General features: G+C 46.9%; 2 protein-coding genes and 1 long non-coding RNA gene across 4 annotated transcripts in view; 2 read left to right on the top strand and 1 right to left on the bottom strand.

Moving 5' to 3' along the window:
- LOC139059652 (uncharacterized) overlaps window positions 1-19,850 on the top strand; it is a 121,333-nt gene that overhangs the window by 60,396 nt on the left and 41,087 nt on the right. The window lies entirely within an intron of this gene.
- Window positions 3,104-6,044, top strand: LOC139059118 (uncharacterized). Of its 2 annotated transcripts, XM_070537032.1 has the most exons (5): window positions 4,084-4,264; window positions 4,327-4,435; window positions 4,777-4,882; window positions 5,275-5,429; window positions 5,895-6,044. In XM_070537032.1, the coding sequence occupies exons 1-5, from the start codon at window positions 4,107-4,109 to the stop codon at window positions 6,042-6,044; spliced, it is 678 nt and encodes a 225-aa protein (XP_070393133.1). In that variant the 5' UTR covers window positions 4,084-4,106. The 2 variants fall into 2 exon arrangements, 1 of the variants encoding a protein (XP_070393133.1); XR_011513929.1 differs by lacking the exons at window positions 4,084-4,264; window positions 5,275-5,429; window positions 5,895-6,044 and adding exons at window positions 3,104-3,488; window positions 3,587-3,634 and having other exon boundaries at window positions 4,777-4,802.
- On the bottom strand, window positions 8,246-10,187 carry LOC139059117 (putative nuclease HARBI1). Its single transcript, XM_070537031.1, has 3 exons — window positions 9,403-10,187; window positions 9,188-9,329; window positions 8,246-8,736 (listed from the first exon to the last, which is right to left on the bottom strand). Exons 1-3 carry the CDS (start codon window positions 9,943-9,945, stop codon window positions 8,246-8,248), a joined length of 1,176 nt encoding a protein of 391 aa, XP_070393132.1. The 5' UTR covers window positions 9,946-10,187.

The following is a 19,850-nucleotide window of genomic DNA, read 5'->3' as shown; positions in this document are numbered from 1 at the left end:
ATATCACAAAGTATCATTAGCGCGAAAATTCGCAAAGATAACGTACCTTTCAGGGTGATAATTTCAGAGAAGAGCGCGTAGCAGTAATCATGTTGCCTTGTACGTACTTCAAGAACTTAACCTGCTTGACATCAATGATCTTTTCCTTACAAAAAGTTCTGGGTGCAGGTTTTAAAATTTGTGAGAGCTCGTGTGAACGAAGGTGTAAAGGCTTCTCACGCAGTTGTTAAATATGTATATTATTCTCTTCCACATTCAGAATTACAAAGGTATGTTTACAGTTGTATTGATCAGTGTGGTGCTGTTCAGTATACAAGATGCCCCATGTAACTTGAGCGTAGCATTAAAAATATGCAAATGCCACATAGCTGAACACAACCAAGGCAATGTTGTTTGCCGTCGCTTGGAGATACTCAGATTATTTTTTCCATTACACCTAATTAGATAATTACTCACACTTAATTAATCAAGTTATCAAATATTATAGTTAGATGAAAAGTGTGAACCAGAAAATTGTAGGGCAACATGAGGACCTCCCGAAACAGCTTTCTATTGCTCGATAAGTGCTACATAAGTGTTTTTCCGAGCATGAAAGAAGCCCGCGAATAAGCAACTGGCCTCGAGCGGCCAGTTGTTTATTATGATTATTACGGAAAGAAGCAAGTAGGAATTGACCCGCTTGGTTAACATTTATAGGAGGTAGACACATAGCAACTTTTGGCGACGCATGCGTTCGATACAATTCTCGATATAGTCATTATATAAAGTGTTGGAATATCTACACCAGATTTGATTCAGATTAACATCTAGAAATCAGAGCGCCCTCAAAAGTACAGGTGTACACGAGTCTTATGCAGTTTTGTGTGCTATATGTGTGACACTGGCAACAAATATATTGTTTGAAGTTGGCGTTGTGCATTGTCCCACGTGCCCTCTCTTCCTGTGACAGTGTACCTGTGCAAGAAAAAAATTAGGAGATATAAGGTATACGTGTATGTATAGGACATTGAGAACGTTTAAAGATTTTTCGCCCTTAAATCAAGACATCGAAGGACTGCAACCACGTTCCTCGAGACATTGCAGCTATCGCAGACCGCCATCAGGTTTGTTAAGCCTTATCTAACATTGTATATTAAGATTAAAGAAATGAGATTTTCGCATAACCCCGATATTTTGCTTTCACTAGAACTGTGTGGCCTAGAGTTCTTGTTTGTGTTGATGATTATGCTTACATATATGTGGCAGTTATATTGTTTTTCCTGTGTACCATGCACTGACCTGTTCAATGCTTGCTGCAATGCATGAGGGAATAAAATAAATAAATAAATAAATAAATGAATAAATAAATAAATAAATAACCACATATACACCTCAACTGATGAGAACATTTAGAAATCTTCAAAGTATTCGCGACACGTTAAAGAAGCAACAAACCTGTAGTTACGAGCAAACTGCTCCAAAATTCAAAATATGCAATTATACTAAAATGATGTCTCGATAACTGTTCGGGGGAGATGGTAAGGAGAAGGGAAATTTTGCTATGTATGGTTCACTAAGAGTCAAAGAGTAAAAGAGTTTATTCAGACAACGTATGGTACAGTTGCCTAGGGCGGTGACGAAAAGGCAAGTGGATGCCTGACAAGGGGTCTGCGCCCTTCTTGCTCCCATTCGAGAGCACAAGACATTCAGCGCATAAAATAAACACTAAACGAGATGGAAATACAGAGCGGTTGGTTAACATTGAAACAGGAGTTATTTCATATTGAACATCTATGTACAATTGGGAAAATGCTGTAAGAAACGACAGAAAAACAAACAAAAGGAGTGGTCATGCCTGCAATGACAACAGATACATAGTGATTTTATTTTTGAAAGCTTTGAATGATTTACTTCCCTGGATAATGTTTACAGCAGGATGGTGATCGTTTAAAAACTGGAAATTCTGTAGCTAAGTTTCTGGGTGCCGTAGTTCGTACGTATTTTTTCCTTATTGTAACATAAGTGCCGGGTGTTGTAGGTGTGGGTTTTTGTTAGATACGGATGAAAAAAATCCGTAGGATCTGAATGCATTTGTAGGTAACTAGATAACGCTATCTTTTTGTTTATAACATTCCACAGTGTAAGCAGTTGATGTTTCCTAAGCAATAAGGCAGTGTGGCTAAGGTATGGTGCATTATCTATTAGGCACAAAAAATTATTTTGTAATAAATATATGTTTTCTATGCTTGTTTTAGGTGCTGTGCCCAAGACAAGAAGGCAATAGTAGAAACGAGAATGTTCCAGTGTGTAGTATAGTTGTTTCTTTAGCCAGATAGGCAAAAGGTTCTTTATTTTATACATGATACCAATGGACCTAGATATACCAGTGCGAACTTTTTCAATATTAGGTGACCAGTCAAGATGCTCGTGAAATATGACACCAAGAAATTTATGTGTTGCTCCACGTTCGATAGACTCATCGCGAAATTGGATAAGTATTTCTTATTTTATACACTTGGTTACGAGCGCGGAATATAATGTAATTAGTTTTTTTAGTGTTTAACTCTAGTTCATTACCGTGGAGCCACGTGGACAAATTCTCTAGCCATTCATTGGTTTCTACTTGAAGGACTTCTAGATCTTGTCCGCAGATGAATACATTGGTATCATAAGCGTACATTATTATTTCTGATGTAGAGGGCACGTTAACTATACCGTGTATATAAAGCAGAAATAACAGCGGCCCAAGGATGGATCCATGTGGAACTCCATAATGTATCTGACCTAAGCTGGACTTTGCATTCGTAATATTCGTGTACTGGTGATGATTTAAGAGGTAATTCTTTATGAATGTGAGAGCCGTTCCTCTAATGCCATATTGATATAACTTGTACAGTAAAATGGGATGCTTAATGAAGTCGAATGCCTTTTTAACGTCTACAAAAACAGATTACGGAAACAGTGACACCTGGGGCGCGATAACGTAACTCTATTCCAAACAAAAAGTGTTCCAAAATCCGGACGTCAAAATGACGCGACAGTTTCTGCGTGTGGGGGCGGGAACCAGCGACGTTTTTCAATCTGTCCAATCAGCAGCCTCCATCGTTGCCGGAAGTATGTTTTGCTTGTTTTTTATTTGCAAAGGGACCGTATAGCAAGTGACATAAAGACATAAACGTCTGATAAAAGAACAATTGTATGTCGCTGAGAGTAAAAGTGTTTTGTAATCTTTTAACGCAAGAGAAGTTGAAGCGCACTTGAAAGTAAGCACAAATATTTTAATTTTTTGAGTCATAGCCACACACGTGCCAATTCCGCATCCAATCCATTTCGCTACGCACACTTAAGATGGCGGCTACGTGAAAACAGCTGATCGGTCCTGTGGCCCGCACTTGGTGTATATTTGTCCGTAACGTGATTAGTTGAAATCTTGCCGTACGTGGTACTTTCGCCCGAGAAGAATTCTGGAAGCTGTGAACATCATGAAGACTGCGAAAGCGTAGTGCTCGGTGAGTAAACGCATCATTCTTTCTTGTGCTTAGTGACTGAGCAGTACCATCTGAGCTGGGTGATCGCATGGTGTTCACTTTTGCTTTTATTCGCATAGGATACGGAAGAATCGATGAAGGTTGGAAGGCATCTCAACAGATAGCTGGTAAGTAAACGTTTTCTATAAACGATCGCAACTGTCTCCGAATGTAGTCATGATTTAAATCGAGGGTGGTCTGTAAGAGAGGCTCATTTTTGTTTCTTTGCCACACACTGCTGCGCAGTGATCCATTCCCCCGTGCGGGCGGTACAGATGCTTCTGCTGGATATTCGCACGAGAAAAGTTTTTTTTGTTGTTGTTATTCACTTGTGTTAAATTTAACGTGGCATTTATGGCGTGATAAAATAACGACACATTAAATGAATGTAACCGTTATGTTTTAACGACGAATTGATATCTGAAACGGTACGATTTGTTGGTATTAATTCGCTGCGGTCCGGCGAAAATTGAGCGCGAAAAAGAAATGGCGGAGAGCAGCAACAGCGCGCGCGTTTCGGCCGCGCAGGCCGCTATGCTAGTGGAGTTTATGGAGCAGCATCCGTACTTGGCGAGAGGCTCCACCAGCCTCTCGCCAAGTATGAGTGCTGCCCAAAAAAGGGGACTATGGGCAGAAATTGCCGCTGCCTTGAACGCCGTCGGGCCGGCAGTTAAGATAGCCCGGCGCTGGCGCCTGTATTGGGCGCGCATGGCGTACGAATGTAAGAAACTCGCGGCGCAGGTTGGCGCCGAAAAGAGGTGAGCCCGCGACTAGCAACGTCTTCGGAACGTATAAGCTGACGGTGTTCATGCACTTGCAGGAAGACGGGAGGTGGAAAGTTGGGCGGCCTAGAGGGTCGAGTGATCGCCGTGCTCGCCCATACCGGCCCAGCCTCCGCCCCTGCGGATTTTTTTCACGGCAATGCTGAGGTGAGTAGCAATGTTCGTTGCTATGTGTACCGATGTCGGGCAGTTACACCGTGGTGAATATTTTTCCCTTGTGTGCTTGTGTGTGTATTCTTACAATTCAACACACATGCCAGCACATGATATCCGTACTTTGCAAGAACGGAAATGCTGCCCCACTGCTGTTAGAAACACCTTGTGGTGGATTTCATGACTCGTTAATCCGAAAAGCATTAGCGACGAGTTGTCAAAGCTCCAAGGCACTAGTATGTCGTATGATGGATTAGGAATTGCGTGATAAGTGAAATAGACATTCCAACCAGTTGATGGTTAATCACATTATGTCCTGTACTTTATTGTTCTAGGAGGACGCAGCCTGTAGCAGTGAGGAGTCCGCTGAAGTGCCCCCTGCCCCACCAGCAGCTGCGCGCGTCTCGGTGGGCACGGAGCCGGGGACCAGTGGCACTGCACGTAAGGCACTTCAGCAGCTAATGCAATACGAACACATCACTCCAAGCATTATCTATTAAGACCCTAGAAACAGAAATTGTGTATTTATATTATTTACACGGCAAAGAAGAAGTGCTTGCCTAAGGGTCGCTGCAAAATTGAACAATAATGTGACTGTTAACACCATTTGTAATGCAGCGTACAAGCTGAAAGTACTATCAGTGTAGTCTTTTATGATGGTGTAGTGCCTTTTTGTTTATGCAAATTGACTGTTCATTTTGTGAACGGTGTGTTGCCGGAATTATTTTTCTGGGCTTCCACATGATAATGAACCAGTAAAATGTCTATGCAGGATGGAGCGAAATTAGTTTTCTTAACCACTGTTTACTGATTTTATTTTTACGGACCATCAGCTCGGCAGCAGCCCCGCAGGCCACCCCGACTTCAGGTCCTCACGGACGCCGCATCGAGCACGGCCGCGGACTATGCCCGGCAGAGCCAGTTAGCTGAGGCGGCAAACGCGGAGGCCGCAAGCTTCCACCAGCAGTTGCTGCAGCAACATCGGCAGGTGCGTACAACTTGGCCGGGTCATTTGTTGAAGAGGTGATTAGGGCACATGGTAATAATGTACATTACAACCATGTTACACATGCGAGGCATGTGTAGTCATTTGGCTCATTGGCTCATGCACGTTTATACATCTCCTTTGAGGTGTTCTTTAACACATAGCAACTTACAAAACATTTCCATGGTTGCATGTATCGCGACAGCATGATCATAATTTCTTTAACAATTCAACTAGTCACCAATACTGCCTTCTGACAGGCAGAGGCAGCTTGGTGTGATTTGTTACGTTTCACACGTTTTTAACATAACAGACCATGTACGTTTGCACGGCCATTTGTCATGTCATATGTGAATGATCTCGCTGCCCTCAAGAGTAACCTTGCTGAAACTGCAAGACTTGCAAACAGTGCAAGTCGAGAATTTACAGTGCATAACCTGTAGCTAACTAAGTGAATTTGTTTCGCAGCTGGTGGAAGAGCAGCGAGCGACACGGCAAGTCCTCGAGCAGCTGGTGGCCGAGATGCGTGGTTCGCGAGAGGCGAACACTCTCATTGCGACCACGCTGCGCCAGCTGCTGGCTGCCCTGGCCGACCTGCGCGCGCCGCCTCAGCATTAAGGGGCAGCTTTTTTTTTTTTTTGCCATATCATCCTTTAGTGCTTTGTTAGGTACAAGTGTCACCAATCTATGCATGTTTTTTTTTTATGCAGCACTAAAGGATGATATGGCTGTTTTCCGTAATTTCTGTCCCTAATCAAAATTTTTTTTTTCAAGGTAATTTCTGTCATGTTTATTTTAATATCTAGTGCAAGTTTCGCGTTACTGTTCATTACCGTGTTCTTTTAGTGTGTCGTTTAGTCATTTTGTTTAATTATCTATGTTTATTTGATTATCTATGTTCTATCTATCTATCTATGTGTAATTATCTGTCATGTTTATTTTAATATCTAGTGCAAGTTTCGCATTTCTGTTCATTACCGTGTTTTTTTTAGTGTGTCATTTAGTCATTTTGTGTAATTATCTATGTCCAAGTGCGACGGCATAAGGTATATTTACAATTTCTGTCATATTTTTGCGTTTCTGTTTTTTACCGTATTTTTTTCTCCAAGTTCATTTCATGTGTATTATTCTTTGTCCAAGTGAGACGGTATAACTTATATGTACATTTTTTGCCGTATTTTCGTTAGGTGTTCTTCACTTTTGTTTTGCTGTTACTGATATGTTTCAATGTGCGCCGCTCTTCCACGGAAGATACACTGTGCAATCACTTTTACGCCAACTATGACATTGTCTCGCACACATACAGGTGCGCTTAATAACTACAATACTGTGATAACTGGAAATCAATTTTCATGCCATATGTATGTCATGTTTGCAATGTATAATCATTCGTGCCTACGCAAAGTAGCCGAATTGGTATTTTTGTTAACACCAAGTGTACACACCCGAGCAGCAGGAAACGAAAGAGCGCTTTATTGCGAGAAGCATGTGTGTTTATACACAGGCAGGCCAGGCTTGCACATGCGTATCAAGATATTCTTGATGATGAAGCCACTGGTCACACCAAGCACCTGTTACCTGTGGTGGTCGCTGTGATATTTCAGGTGTCCTTACCTATGATAGCAATACAATCTAGTCCCCATTGTAGTTGAGCACAGTTTGTGACGTATGTAGCAGAGCCATCGATGTGGCCGCTATTTTGACATTCGCTGCCAGGCTGGTCTTGCAGCCGTTATATGAAATACCGTTTTAGTGCCAAGCATTTTCTCACTTGTCGTTCCTTAGAAGCATGTCATGGCTGCTTTATATTGTGATCTTATTACGGCACTAGTCATTGAAAAGAAACTGTTTTGTGCTGCAAACATGCCAACTACATAATAGAGAAGAGATCTTTCTTGCTGTGAAGTTGCTGGATGAAGAAAAATGGTTGTCTGCGAGTTCAAAAAAATGTCATTATGCTCGTGTCATATTTATGCGATTTAACATCTGCCAACGGCCCAGTGGTAGTGCACTGGGTCCCATGTAGTGAACATCACACGGCTATTTTGGCGCCATGAAGCCATGCTCTGTGTACTTGTCTGTCATTTGCTTTGATGAAAGACGGCATTGAAGATCGATCACATGGTTTTATTTACAATGCAGATATAAATAAACGATTTTAAACAATGCAAGTTGCACTTGAAATGAATATTTACAATTTGTGTTCCTTCAATTTCAGAACTATTTACATATGTACACTCTCCCAAGGGAGAATAACGCGCTTGACATGCCAGGCGATCATTTTCGGCATAACTTGGCCTTATGTCAAGGAACTGTGCGGTGGCTGTGTGGCAAAACAGCGCAGGGCCTACAAGGTGCGTGAGCACAGTACACATGGTGGAGCGAGAAGTGTTGTGCTTGGCAGCAGCCCAAATAGGAAGCGAGGAGGCGAAGACCAACATCCTCCCATGCGCAGTGCAGATGGCGGTGACAGTGTCGGTGATGACAGAAGCAACAGCAGCAGCAGCAAATCATTTGGCGAACCCCAGCTGCCCAGAGAAGTAGCTACAACATTCTGCTGATGAACACAAAGTGTTCTATCCACAGGTACTAAATGAAAGGCTCTCATGTAGTGTCACAGTGGAATGATGCAATCATCTCCGGTAGTGACAGCTCACTGGCAGAGGACACGTGAAAACGCTGGTTATGATTGAGCACATTCTATAAAAAAAGCAGCACGCTATCCACTAATTGCACATATTTCTTCACATTGGTTCCTGCTCTCTATTAGATGTGTAGACAGCGGTAATAAACATCTGCCTGCAGTGTCAGGCACATGTTTATTGCTGCTGTCGGTGCTGCTGTCGTCGCAGCCGCCTTCGCACCCTTTGCAGGTATCGCTGGTGCTGCTGCCGTGTCGTGCCAAATGAGCTAATAACATTATCCCGGGCAGCACAGCCTCTCATGTACATCATGCGTGCTGCCCTCACTTGGGGAACTCTCTGTGGGGAGGGGTTGCCACTTTCATCGTCACTGCTGCTGTTGCTGCTGTCATCACTAACATCATCCGACAACACGTCACCTTCATCAAGACACAAGTTGTGCAACACTGCACATGCTGCAACGATGTTGGCAGCGCGCTCTGGTTGGTAGTGGAGGGCGCGGTACCGCTGAAGGCAGCGAAAGCGGCTCTTCAAAAGCCCAATGCACCGCTCCACTACGGACCGCATGGCAGCATGTGCAGTGTTGTACCTGCCTTCTGCAGTGTGTACGGGAGGGTGGCCTGTGACTGGGGTCAGGAGCCATGGTTCCAGGGGGTAGCCGCTGTCACCTGCAGGATCATAAAAAATGGTATGAAATCTGCACAAAGTTTAGTAGGCGAAGCATGGGTCATGTAAAATGCACCTACTACAGAAAGGCTGCAATAAAGAAATATACAGGCTGAGCACCTGACCCAGCTGTGATCACAGATAACAATAGCTGGGACACAGCATCCCTATTTGCAGCAAGGCAGCTTTTTGTGTAGTCTTCATTCACAAATGACTGTCGGTGTAAAAAAAGAATGTGACAACGTGTGCACTGTACACTCACATTAAAAATTAGTTTAAAGTAAGGTTTCTTGTCACTTTATTTCGTGCGGATACCATTGGAAAATTTCTACATCTCGCCTATACTTAATAACCTGACTGTAACATAAGGGGTTCGGGCTTCAATATTCTCTTACGCCGCGAGCACGCTTTGCTGCCAGAATTGCAACTGTACAAAATTTTCCCGCTGCTCACCGAGGAGGTGTTCGCCGGCCTTGGCAATATGCCCCTCCAGGAACCGACGACGCAACCACGTAGTTCTCCAGACGTGGGCGTCGTGGTCTGACCCCGGTCGCAGAGGGTCGATGGCGAGGATCCGCATGCCTGCGTCGCAGATCTGACGAGAGCGCGCACAGCATAAGCCACGCGTTGCGATCACGGGCCAATTAGACAAAAATTAAGATACTTACGAACATTGTGTTGAGGGCGTAGTACCCTTTGCGGCACATGAATGCCGCCTTCTGCTCGCCCTTCGGTGCGATGATGGCTATCAGGCTGCCGTCCACGCATCCGATGACGCCGGGAATGGAGCCGCGTCGAAGGAACCCTTCCTTCACGGCCGCCTTCTCCTCCGACGTCCTCGGGAAATGGACCCACTTGTTGCGGGCCCCGGCGTGGACGATTGCCTCCGCCACGCGTCGCACACACTTGCTGACCGCAGGCTGGGTCACGCCGATCGTCTCCTCGCTCCCTACCGAGGCCTGAAAGCTGCCCGTTGCGAAGAATCGCAACGCGCACAACACTTGCCGCTCCACCGACAGCGCTGAAGTTCTCACGCCTCCGAGTTCCTCCGCCACTTCGTCGCACAGCCACCGCACAGTTTCTTTCTTCAGGCGAAAGTGCCGCCGAAACTGATCGTCTGGCATGTCAAACGCATCCTCGGGCTCTCTCCTCCCGCGCCCGCACAGACGAGCCGCCGCCGCCGCCGCCAAACAAACCACGAAGGCCGCCATTTTTTTCTATTCCAAACGGACCGGGGCACTCACCGGCTATTCCACGAATTTGCCGGGTTTGTTCGGCATAATTTAGCATAATGTGTGCGTAAACGTCACTTTGACGTGGCAGTTTTTGTGCATTCCTGACGTCGCTTGACAGGCAGGAAAAATGGGCGCGGCCTCAAAAAATTCGACCAATGACCGAGCGGTGTCGGCCATGTTGGAATAGAAACAAAACGGAATAGTTTTACGTTATACCGGTCCTGGACTGTCACGCAAGACTGGTGCACTGACGAGTAGTTGAAGATCGTGTACTTTGATTTGGTCGCTGATGAAAGCTGCGTTGTATAAAAGAAGCTCAAGGTAAACATAACGGAGCACGGATGCTCTGAAGTTGAAGTGACGAACAGTCCAGTCACCTGCGAAGTCCTTGGAGCTGTCACGGCATAGGCCCAGTCATGTTTCTTCGACAATAAGCCAGCTTGCTTCCTGTAATCATATCTCGTTGTCCCAGTAAACGTGTTTCACAGTGCTTGACGGAAGTGGTTCTGCAGGTTTTCAACCTTTTGAGAAGAGATTTTTCTTCATTTAGTCGTCTGCTCTCAACCGTCCAACAGCAACGCAATTGAAGTTCCGAGTTGGAATTCCGATACAAGATGAATGTGCTGAAGATCAACGGGTGACTTGCCTCTGTTATTGACCAGTAACTATACAGGATTATTTAAAATACGTTCGCTTTGTTTTAATTTTACTTTGTTGCACCTCGTCCATCCCTCAGCGCTTCACTTCCTCGCTTTAGTTATATTCTGCTTGTCTTGTCGCTTCCACACGGAGCAGAATTTCCTGCAGTATTCACTAGAGGGCACTCTGGCGAGAGCTGCCAGCGTGACGGTTCAGTCAGGGGTGCTATTGTGGACATTGTCAAATGCCGCCATAATGTCATATGTCATAATGTCATAATGTCATTGGCGTTATTTTGAGCCAATCAGAGAGCCCGTAGCAGCCTTCTGTACCAATCACAGCTGACAAGATGGTTAATTGGACAATATATGGCGGAGTTTGTCAATGTCACCAATTGCACCCCAGCGTGGGAATGATTGGTAGTGCGTGGATATGCTCTAACTTCGGCCATCTGGCATTCAGCGGGCTTGCGACCTTGCAAGTTTATCATTTTCGACAAAACATTGAGTTATACATGCAACGATTCGCAATGACTATGCGCGTGCACGCGCAGGGTCTCATTGCCGGCATGCATAAAGAAGAATGGGATTTCTTGGTAATTTAGAAAGGTAACGCGCAATGAACAATGTCACAAGAACGTCTGAAGCCGCAAGTAAAAAGATTAGACAGATTCACGTACTATGCTTATATTTCCCATGGTAGCTTAGCAATCGCAGTTCCAGCGTTGACTCCTCTAGTAATTTTTGTCGACCACTATATACGTGCGGCACTTTCGACATTCCTCAGAGCTCTGCGACCTGCATGCGAACTTTTTTTCTGCCAAAAGCGTTCGTCAACGCTAGCTTTCCTGCATTATCAAGCTTGGTCCGGGGAAGCCCACCGACCGGGAGGCCACAGCGCCATCCTTTCTGAATAATCGTTTCGTTAGTCATTTCCTGTACAGGTGATAGCGGGGCTTAGAGGAGATCCTTGCTTATGCGCAATCGACAACGTCACCACGGCAACCATAAACACATTTGTGCATAAGTCCGCATAGGCGTGCCGGCCGGCACATCGAACGTGTGATTCTTACACCGATGCTAAAGTGAAATTTCCAACAGGGTATCGGGTAGCGGTATTATCGGGTATCGGGTATTAAGGGTTACGGACTGGATCCCAACGGAAGGGAAGCGTAGCAGGGGGCGGCAGAAAGTTAGGTGGGCGGATGAGATCAAGAAGTTTGCAGGCACGGCATGGCCACAATTAGTACAAGACCGGGGTTGTTGGAGAAGTATGGGAGAGGCCTTTGCCTTGCAGTGGGCGTAACCATGCTGATGATCATGATGATCGGGTAGCTGCGTGAACTAGGGAGCGTTCTCCGTGCATGGCATTAAAGGTAGCACACACAAATCCACAAAGGGCTTTCACCTTTGTTTGCTGGTCACGTAAACGAACCGAGGACTTTTCCGTAATCCCGTCATTCAAACAATGTACTCAAACAATGAATTTGGTGGCCTTTGCATACATGTTCTTGCTCGTCTATTATAGCTTTTTTAATTATAACTATATACGCGCACTGAAGGTATCTTGTTGGATTATAACAGGCAGAAGAAGCAGTTTGGTAGCAAAGCTAAGGAGAAAAAAAAAGTCATGCAAATGTTCAAAAGCACAGCCGCGTTAAAGTTTTTGAAAGCAACAGAAACAGCAGCGTTAGCTACAGAATGCCGCTGAATGGAAGGGCGGGCCATATAGTTGCTAATTAACACCTAAAGTTTAGAATTAAAAAGAAAGTAACTTCGAAGGATGACGAATTGCCTATACGTTAACACAACGGGGTGCTCGTGTTGTGTTTGCACAGGCTTACTCGCATTTTCTATGGTTCAGTCATAGGTAATATACAGGGAAACGTGCCGCAAGATAATTTTTGTTGTTGTTGTTGCGTTTGATTTTATGGCACTGAGAATCGTGTACGGCTCTTCTATGAACCTACACATTTTCGTGTTTTCACTCGGCTAGTGCTTCAACAATCACTACTTCGGTAAGGAGCAAAGAAAGGAACGTGTTGTAAGGACAAGAAATTGATGGTAAGCACTCTGGTCACTTGATCAATTCTACGTTCAGACTTTCTGCCGCAAAGTGCATTTGGAGATTAGAGTTTGGCTTCACCAGTGTGTTGCACGTGTTCTAACTACACAGATGACTTAGTGAGCTTGTCGAAGAGCTGTCTGAGCGTTTCTTATAGTTCATAGGTAATACAAGAACAAACATGAACATTTTGATCCAGGACATGGCATCCTTACGCTGGGCATGCGAAAGCATTTCAGTGGCTTCCAGGACATTGGGGCAAAATAGGTAATGAAAAAGTGGTTGAGGCAGCCCGCAAATGCCATTATCCCATAAAATTTAAAACTGTTTTTCACTAAAAGTGAGGTTTCAACCTTGGCGAAGCGATATGTACTCAATGAAAGGCATAGAGCATGGTCTTCACCTTCAGACAATTGCAATTTTTTCTTCAAACATTCCGAGGACACCTAAGCACTTCTGAGTTGTGAATGCGAAGGCGTTAATGTCCAATTGAATGCCTCTGAGCGGTCCTTCGAGTTACGAAATCCTCGCGGGCAAGCGAGTGTTGAGAACCTTGGCGCTTTTTGATTTGGCCTTACCGAAGTGCAATTAGAGCGCAGGCGAGAGCTTGCGTGCACAAGGAACGCGCGGATAACACAGGCTTGAAAAAGTGAGGGTGACGTGGCGTCGCGGCGATTCCTTCTCGCCTCACGCGACACCTGACGCGTTAATGCAGCAGCACGTCTCTCCTTTCGCCCGCACTGCTCTGTCGAGAGGCGCTCGTGACATGGCGTCGCAGCCGTTTTGGTGCTACATACGACAGGCGCCGGCTACTTCGCTCAATTGGCCATTTGATGCTTTCCCATCAAAACATCGAACTAGCACTCCAGTCAAGGCTACCTTTACTGGAGTTCTAGAGAGTCTCCAGATGTCTAAGACGACATCTGGAGACTATCTATTACCGGCTTCGGTTAAGTGTTGCATATTTGAATAGTCTTCTTTTTTGCAATGGCCAGACTACAAGTCCATGTTGTGACAATTGTGGCACCTGAAATCTGTAGAACGCATCTTGGTTGAGTGCCCAGCTTACAGAGACGAGCGATGTCGATATAAAATGAACATGGAAAAGCTTGACTAAAGGCCCTTGACACTGACACAAGAATGTCATAGTGGTCTTCACCGACTATCAAACAGCGGCACGTAACTACATGAAGAGAAGGATCTCCAACAAAGCGATCAACATAGCGAAACGTGGCGACACTCCTGCCACCTACAACTGCATCATGTCGGTTCCGGGACACCAGGTACTCGAGGGGAATGAAGCGGCGCACACCACGGCCCGCGCAAGCATCAACCCCCCCCCCCCCTACATACTAGACACGTCCCAGCTACCCACATCAGCGGAGGAAAACAGAAACTATAGCACTAAATTACCAAGCACTACCTAAGCCCTATCGGTTTGAACACAGGGTATACCCTCTCCCACATCTAAAACCAACAAGGAACGAAGGCACCGACTGCGCACGACTCCAGAGTAATACCTTTACAGACGGCATCTTATTCCATAATTTCGAACCGACGCTATAGAAAGACCTGTTCACAATGCAAAGTGCCAGACAGCCTGGCACGCCTTCTACTGCGGTGCAAGAACATCCGAACAAGCATTGCAGCCACAGAACCGGCAGCAGCAGACCCAGAACCAAACCTCCTCACTGAAACGTAGAAAGATGCGATGTCCAAGCCCGACCTGGTCGACCAGCGCGAACTCGTCGCCGGGGCCCAGCGGGTGGTTCAGGACAGAGCGTTTCTGGAATAAGGGACCCTCCCACCTCGATTCACAAGTCACTGTTTCAAATAAAGGTTTGTTCATACATACATTCATGGACACGTATGCCCTGACCTTGCCCATCAAAACGGCGCAAAGTAGGCATTTGTTGTTATATAATGAGTCAATAGGTTGGACCTCTAAACTATGACCCTCTCACGTCGTATCATCAAGACTGTTATTTTATTTTATTTTGTATTAACCGTCGAGCTTTACCAATATTATCCCCTTCATCGCCTCGGGCACTTATTCTGCTGCCGATGAAATTGCAAGACCTGCACCTTTCCTCCACCCTTCTTTTTTCTTCCTCTGCCCACCGTATCCTAGGGCCTTTTTTCTCCTTTATCCCATTCCCTGCAGAATAGCATGGAGGCGAGAATACGCTGGCTAATCAATCCGGTTTTTCAATGGAGACCTTTCTCTCCTTCTCCCTCTCATGAACAAGCGCATCTGATTAATACTAATAGAAGATACAATATGATTCAATAGCGATGCAATCCAATCGGTAATTGGAGAATACAACAGTAATGACAAGTTAGATAGATAGATAGATAGATAGATAGATAGATAGATAGATAGATAGATAGATAGATAGATAGATAGATAGATAGATAGATAGATAGATAGATAGATAGATAGATAGATAGATGGATAGATGGATAGATGGATAGATAGATAGATAGATAGATAGATAGATAGATAGATAGATAGATAGATAGATAGATAGATAGATAGATAGATAGATAGATAGATAGATAGATAGATAGATAGATAGATAGATAGATAGATAGATAGATAGATAGATAGATAGATAGACAGACAGACAGACAGACGGACGGACGGACGGACGGACGGACGGACAGACAAAACCGCAATACTAAGCGCCTTACATTCTGTGTGATTTTCGAAAAATCACCAACTGGAACTGCCTCTAATACGTCTACGCGAATGTACGTGTATACGGTTTACCGGCGCGGGAAGTCGTCGGGCGGGAACACGGCAGCTGGGCTGCCGCGGCTGGCACCCCAGCAGCGGAGCAGAGCTGCAGCTCACGAAGCAATCAAATGGCAGGGAGCGGCAATAAATAAACGCTGCAACTGCGTGAGGCACGCATTCGGCAGCGCACGCCTGCACGGCCCCCACGAACGGTGCCGAAGCCGACGGCAGAAAGTTGGCACGTATAAAAGCCAGAGAACTCGCGCCGGCACTGTGGGAGTGCGCACGTGACGACAGCCTCGATCGCCGCGAACGGGTGGCTATGTGAAAAGGAAGAAACAAGGACACGAAAAAAACGCAAAAATCTTTCGCTCGCCTAGCGCGGGTCACTCTTCTTCGATCGGCCACCGCCGCTCGGAGCACCGACCAGTTACGCCGGATGGCCGGCCCGAGTTTTCTTTTTCTTTATTCTAGTGTTGCAGCGTTTCAACGTTTCTTTCTCGACATGTTCTATGTTGATGCTCTGCCTCGTTATTTTTGCTCAACTTCTCTCCACGCGAGACTCCGGAGGTTCACGAAAGAGAGGTAAGAGGGAGGGGGGGGGGGGGTGTTCTGCTTGGCCATGTGGAATGGTAGTGACGGAGGGGGGAGGGAAGAGGTGTAGGGGGTGTTCAGCGCCGGAAATCCCGCGTTATTTGAGCGTCGTCCAATCAATAGGGGGGCTCAAAGACAGCGTCGCCTCTGCGATTGGCTCGCCCGCTGACCGCTCGCGACAGGGCGGGAGGACCACCGTATCCAACGTGTCGGTCCGTTCGCAGCCGGACAGCGCAGCGTTCGGCCCTCGTTCGCCTTCGCGGGCCGTACGCGCTCGCAGGCCTGTTTCCTCGGGGAACGCCGCCGGCTTGACGCTTGGCCGCGCGTTTTGCTCTCTCGTTAGCATATCCTCGCGCGTGCCCTACCGCTCACGTTCGCTTGCCTTGTCGCCGGCGCATGCAACGTGTGCGGCCGGACGGAAGTCTATTCACGTTTCATGTGTACGCCCACTGCCGACGCTGCTTCTGCTTGTGCTGTCGGGCATCTGGCGATGTTTCGGTTTCCTTTTCTTTCCTTCTTTTTTCGCGCCTTTATTTGTCTTTCCGCTACCTCGCGGGCCACTAAGCCGACGTGTCGCACGGTCTGTGGCGTGTTGTGGGCCGCGGCGACGCCTCGCCGCCAGAGGGGGGCGGTTTGCGCGCCCAAATCAAGCCATAAAGATTGTCTTTCCTTTTGTTTGCCACACTTCGCTTTCTAACTTTCGCGTGCCGTATCCGCGCAGCCGTTGTGGCTCGCATACCAATTCGCAGACGTCGCGTGAGCCTCCGCGGCACGTTCTGCACGAAAGCGGCCCGCGCCGCGTCTCTGCATGCGCGGGAGGATAAGAAAGCAAACAAACACAAAGACGTATTCTCGGGAAGTTGCTCGAGTTTCGTGTGTGTGTGTGTCGGTCCGTTTGTCCGTTTCTGTTGGCTCGATCTGCCCTCTCCTTGTTTGTCGCGCGCACACATGCTGGCGTCGTATGCACGAGACGTGTCAAAAACGCGAGATCTGCCCGTCCTGCGGCGTCACGTGATCAACAGTCGGCGCCTCGTTTCTGTGTGCCGAGCGCTAACGACAACTTCTGTCTTCCGCGAAAAATCGAACGTGGAAAAGAATTCTTTTTTTTTTTTTGTAGCGATAGCGTGCGCAAACGAAATCGTTTAGGGTGCGACGCTAAGAAAAACAGGAAAAAAAGACAGAAACGTCGTGTTTGCCTTCGCTTGTTTGGTGTCGAAATGCGTGTTTTTGTAAATGTCAACGTCGATCGCGCAGCCCCTTTCGTACGCGTCACGCACGAAGAATATAGCGTGCTGATAAAATGTGTTACGAATTATCTGATCGTTTTTATTCTCCTTTCTTTCTTTGAAGATTAGCATAACCTTACACTTTGCATTGCGAACACCGGATAACTTGAAATATTTTACATGTAGTTCGGTATTTATTTAGTAGGACCGCTCCTTTAAAAATATGCACTATATTCACCCATTCCTCGTGGTTTCTTTACGTCTAAACACAGATCTGTGGTTATCCAACGCTAGCGTTCCGCAGAGTCGGTGCTGCGTAATACCGTGTCTAGAGAGAGAGAGAGAGACAAAGAGGAGGAAAGACAGGGAGGTTAGCCAGTGTAAGTACTGGCTGGCTACCCTGTGCTGGGGAAAGGGGTAAAGGGAGTAAAAGGAGAAAGAAGAACAAGAGGAGAAAAAAAAATTAAGGAAATTCACGCAGTACCGCGATACTACACGATACAACACTCAAAGGCGATCGCACAATTCGCAAGTCCTTAGATACTTCAGCAAAGCCTTTAAGGCCTTGAGTGCCGAAGCCCGTCTGGACCAGTGTCCTAGAGCCTTCTCCTCTGTAAAGGGGCGATTGTCCAGTTTTTCGAGCGCGGTTACGAGCACTGTTCTTGGCACTTTGTAGCTGGGACAGTCACAAAGGAGGTGCTGAATCGTCTCCTCGCAGTCGCAGGTTCCGCAAGTAGGGCTGTCGGCCATTCCAATACGGAATGAATAGGAGTTCGTGAAAGCGACGCCGAGCCACAGGCGGCACAGAAGTGTTGCTTCCGCTCGTGGTAACCCTGGTGGTAGCCGGAGTTGCAGACATGGATCCAGTCTGTGGAGACGTTCGTTCGTGAACTCACTGGTGTTCCACAGATTCTGCGTAAGCTCGCGGGCGAGAGAGCGAAGACTTGTGGCTGCGTCTGTTCGTGACAGTGGTAGTGGTACAACGCGGGCACCGTCGTGGGCCGATCGGGCGGCGTCATCCGCATGATGATTGCCCGCAATTCCGCAATGACCCGGTATCCACTGGTAGATGACGTTGTGCCCTTTGTTGATTGCTTGATGGTGGAGTAGTCGGATGTCTGCCACTAGTTGCATATTTGGTCCGTGGTTGAAAGGGGACATCAGACACTGGAGAGCTGCCTTCGAGTCACATAAGAGGGACCATGACTGTGACGATTTGTGACTAATAAACTCTAAAGCAGCACGGATAGCTGCGAGTTCTGCAGCCGTCGATGATGTTACGTGAGACGTCTTGAACTTGAGGGTGACAGACTCTGCGGGAATAACCACTGCTCCAGCTGAGCTATTAGAGCAGACAGAACCATCCGTGTAAACGTGGATGCGTTCTTTGTGTTTGTCATGAAGGAATGAAAGCACGGTTTGTTTGAGGGCAAAAGATGACATCTCCGTTTTCTTTTTGATACCGGGAATATGAAGAAGAGCCTGGAGTGGATGAAGGCACCACAGCGGTAGAGATGGTCGTGCTGCAGGCGTGAAGCTTGATGGTAAAGTTCCGTGGTTGGCGGCAATAATCCTGCTAAACGCTGAACGAGGTCGAGTGGCAGGAAGGGAGGCGAGATGATGCGATGGAAGTCGCGCGAAGTGTCTGATATGCATCCTTAAAGCGTCGACTTGAAGATACGTATCGATGGGGTGGTCGTGCGCGATGGCTATTGTTGCTGCCGTGGATGCACATCTGGGAAGTCCAAGGCAAATTCGCAGAGCTTGAGCTTGTACAGACTGGAGGGCACGGAGGTTGGTCTTACTGGTCCCACCCAGTACAGGTAAGCTATAGCGCAGGAAACCGAGGAACAGTGCATTATAGAGTTGGAGCATCGCACTCACAGACGCACCCCACGACTTTCCTGCAAGAAATCTGAGCACGTGAGTCATCATGAGTAATTTCCTTTTTAGGTACGAGACATGAGGACTCCAGGAGAGGTCTCGATCTATTATCACCCCTAGAAAGCGGTGCGTCTTCTCGTAGGCAATCGGATGTCCATTAATTTTGACAACGTACGGTTTCATTGCTTTGCGCGTGAAAGCGACCGTAGAGCACTTCTCGGAGCACACCTCCAGGCCTCGCGCTCGAAGATAGCCTGATGTTAGTGTGGCCGCTTTTTGAAGTCTGGCGCGCACCTGGGGACGCGTCGCTCCTGATGACCAAATGCATATATCGTCTGCATAGATCGACACATGGACGGACTGCGGAAGGATGTGAACCAGGTCGATGAGCACGAGGTTAAATAGAGTGGGGCTCAAGACTCCACCTTGTGGTACGCCACGGCAGGTGTTGTGTTGTGATGACGCACCATCCTCTGTTTGCACAAAGAAAGACCTGTCCTTCAAGAAGCTGAGTATCCACCGAAAAACAAGGCCGCCTAGGCCGACATTGCCCAGAGCGTCTAGGATGGCTCGATGGGTTACGTTATCATAAGCGCCTTTAACATCCAGGAACATTGCCGCTGACAGCCTCCTTAGGCTTTTTTCGTGCTGAACAGACGTGACAAGGTCGATGACGTTGTCTATAGAAGAGCGTCCGCGTCGAAAGCCTGCCATAGCGTCAGGGTATAACCGGT

This window comes from Dermacentor albipictus, chromosome 4, assembly GCF_038994185.2.
Source record: "Dermacentor albipictus isolate Rhodes 1998 colony chromosome 4, USDA_Dalb.pri_finalv2, whole genome shotgun sequence".
In the NCBI taxonomy this organism is placed as follows: domain Eukaryota; kingdom Metazoa; phylum Arthropoda; class Arachnida; order Ixodida; family Ixodidae; genus Dermacentor; species Dermacentor albipictus.
Note: the sequence above shows the minus strand (reverse complement) of the source record. Positions and strands in the feature narration are given on the sequence as shown.

Excerpts from the sequence above, each read along its gene's own strand:
- LOC139059118 (XM_070537032.1), top strand. The coding sequence starts at position 4,107 with ATGAGTGCTGCCCAAAAAAGGGGACTATGGGCAGAAATTGCCGCTGCC. Across the intron at positions 4,265-4,326 it reads CAGGTTGGCGCCGAAAAGAG|GAAGACGGGAGGTGGAAAGT; the intron begins GTGAGCCCGCGA and ends ATGCACTTGCAG. Across the intron at positions 4,436-4,776 it reads TTTTTCACGGCAATGCTGAG|GAGGACGCAGCCTGTAGCAG; the intron begins GTGAGTAGCAAT and ends TTATTGTTCTAG.
- LOC139059117 (XM_070537031.1), bottom strand. The coding sequence starts at position 9,945 with ATGGCGGCCTTCGTGGTTTGTTTGGCGGCGGCGGCGGCGGCTCGTCTG. Across the intron at positions 9,330-9,402 it reads ACGCCCTCAACACAATGTTC|ATCTGCGACGCAGGCATGCG; the intron begins GTAAGTATCTTA and ends CGCTCTCGTCAG. Across the intron at positions 8,737-9,187 it reads GGCCGGCGAACACCTCCTCG|GTGACAGCGGCTACCCCCTG; the intron begins GTGAGCAGCGGG and ends ATGATCCTGCAG.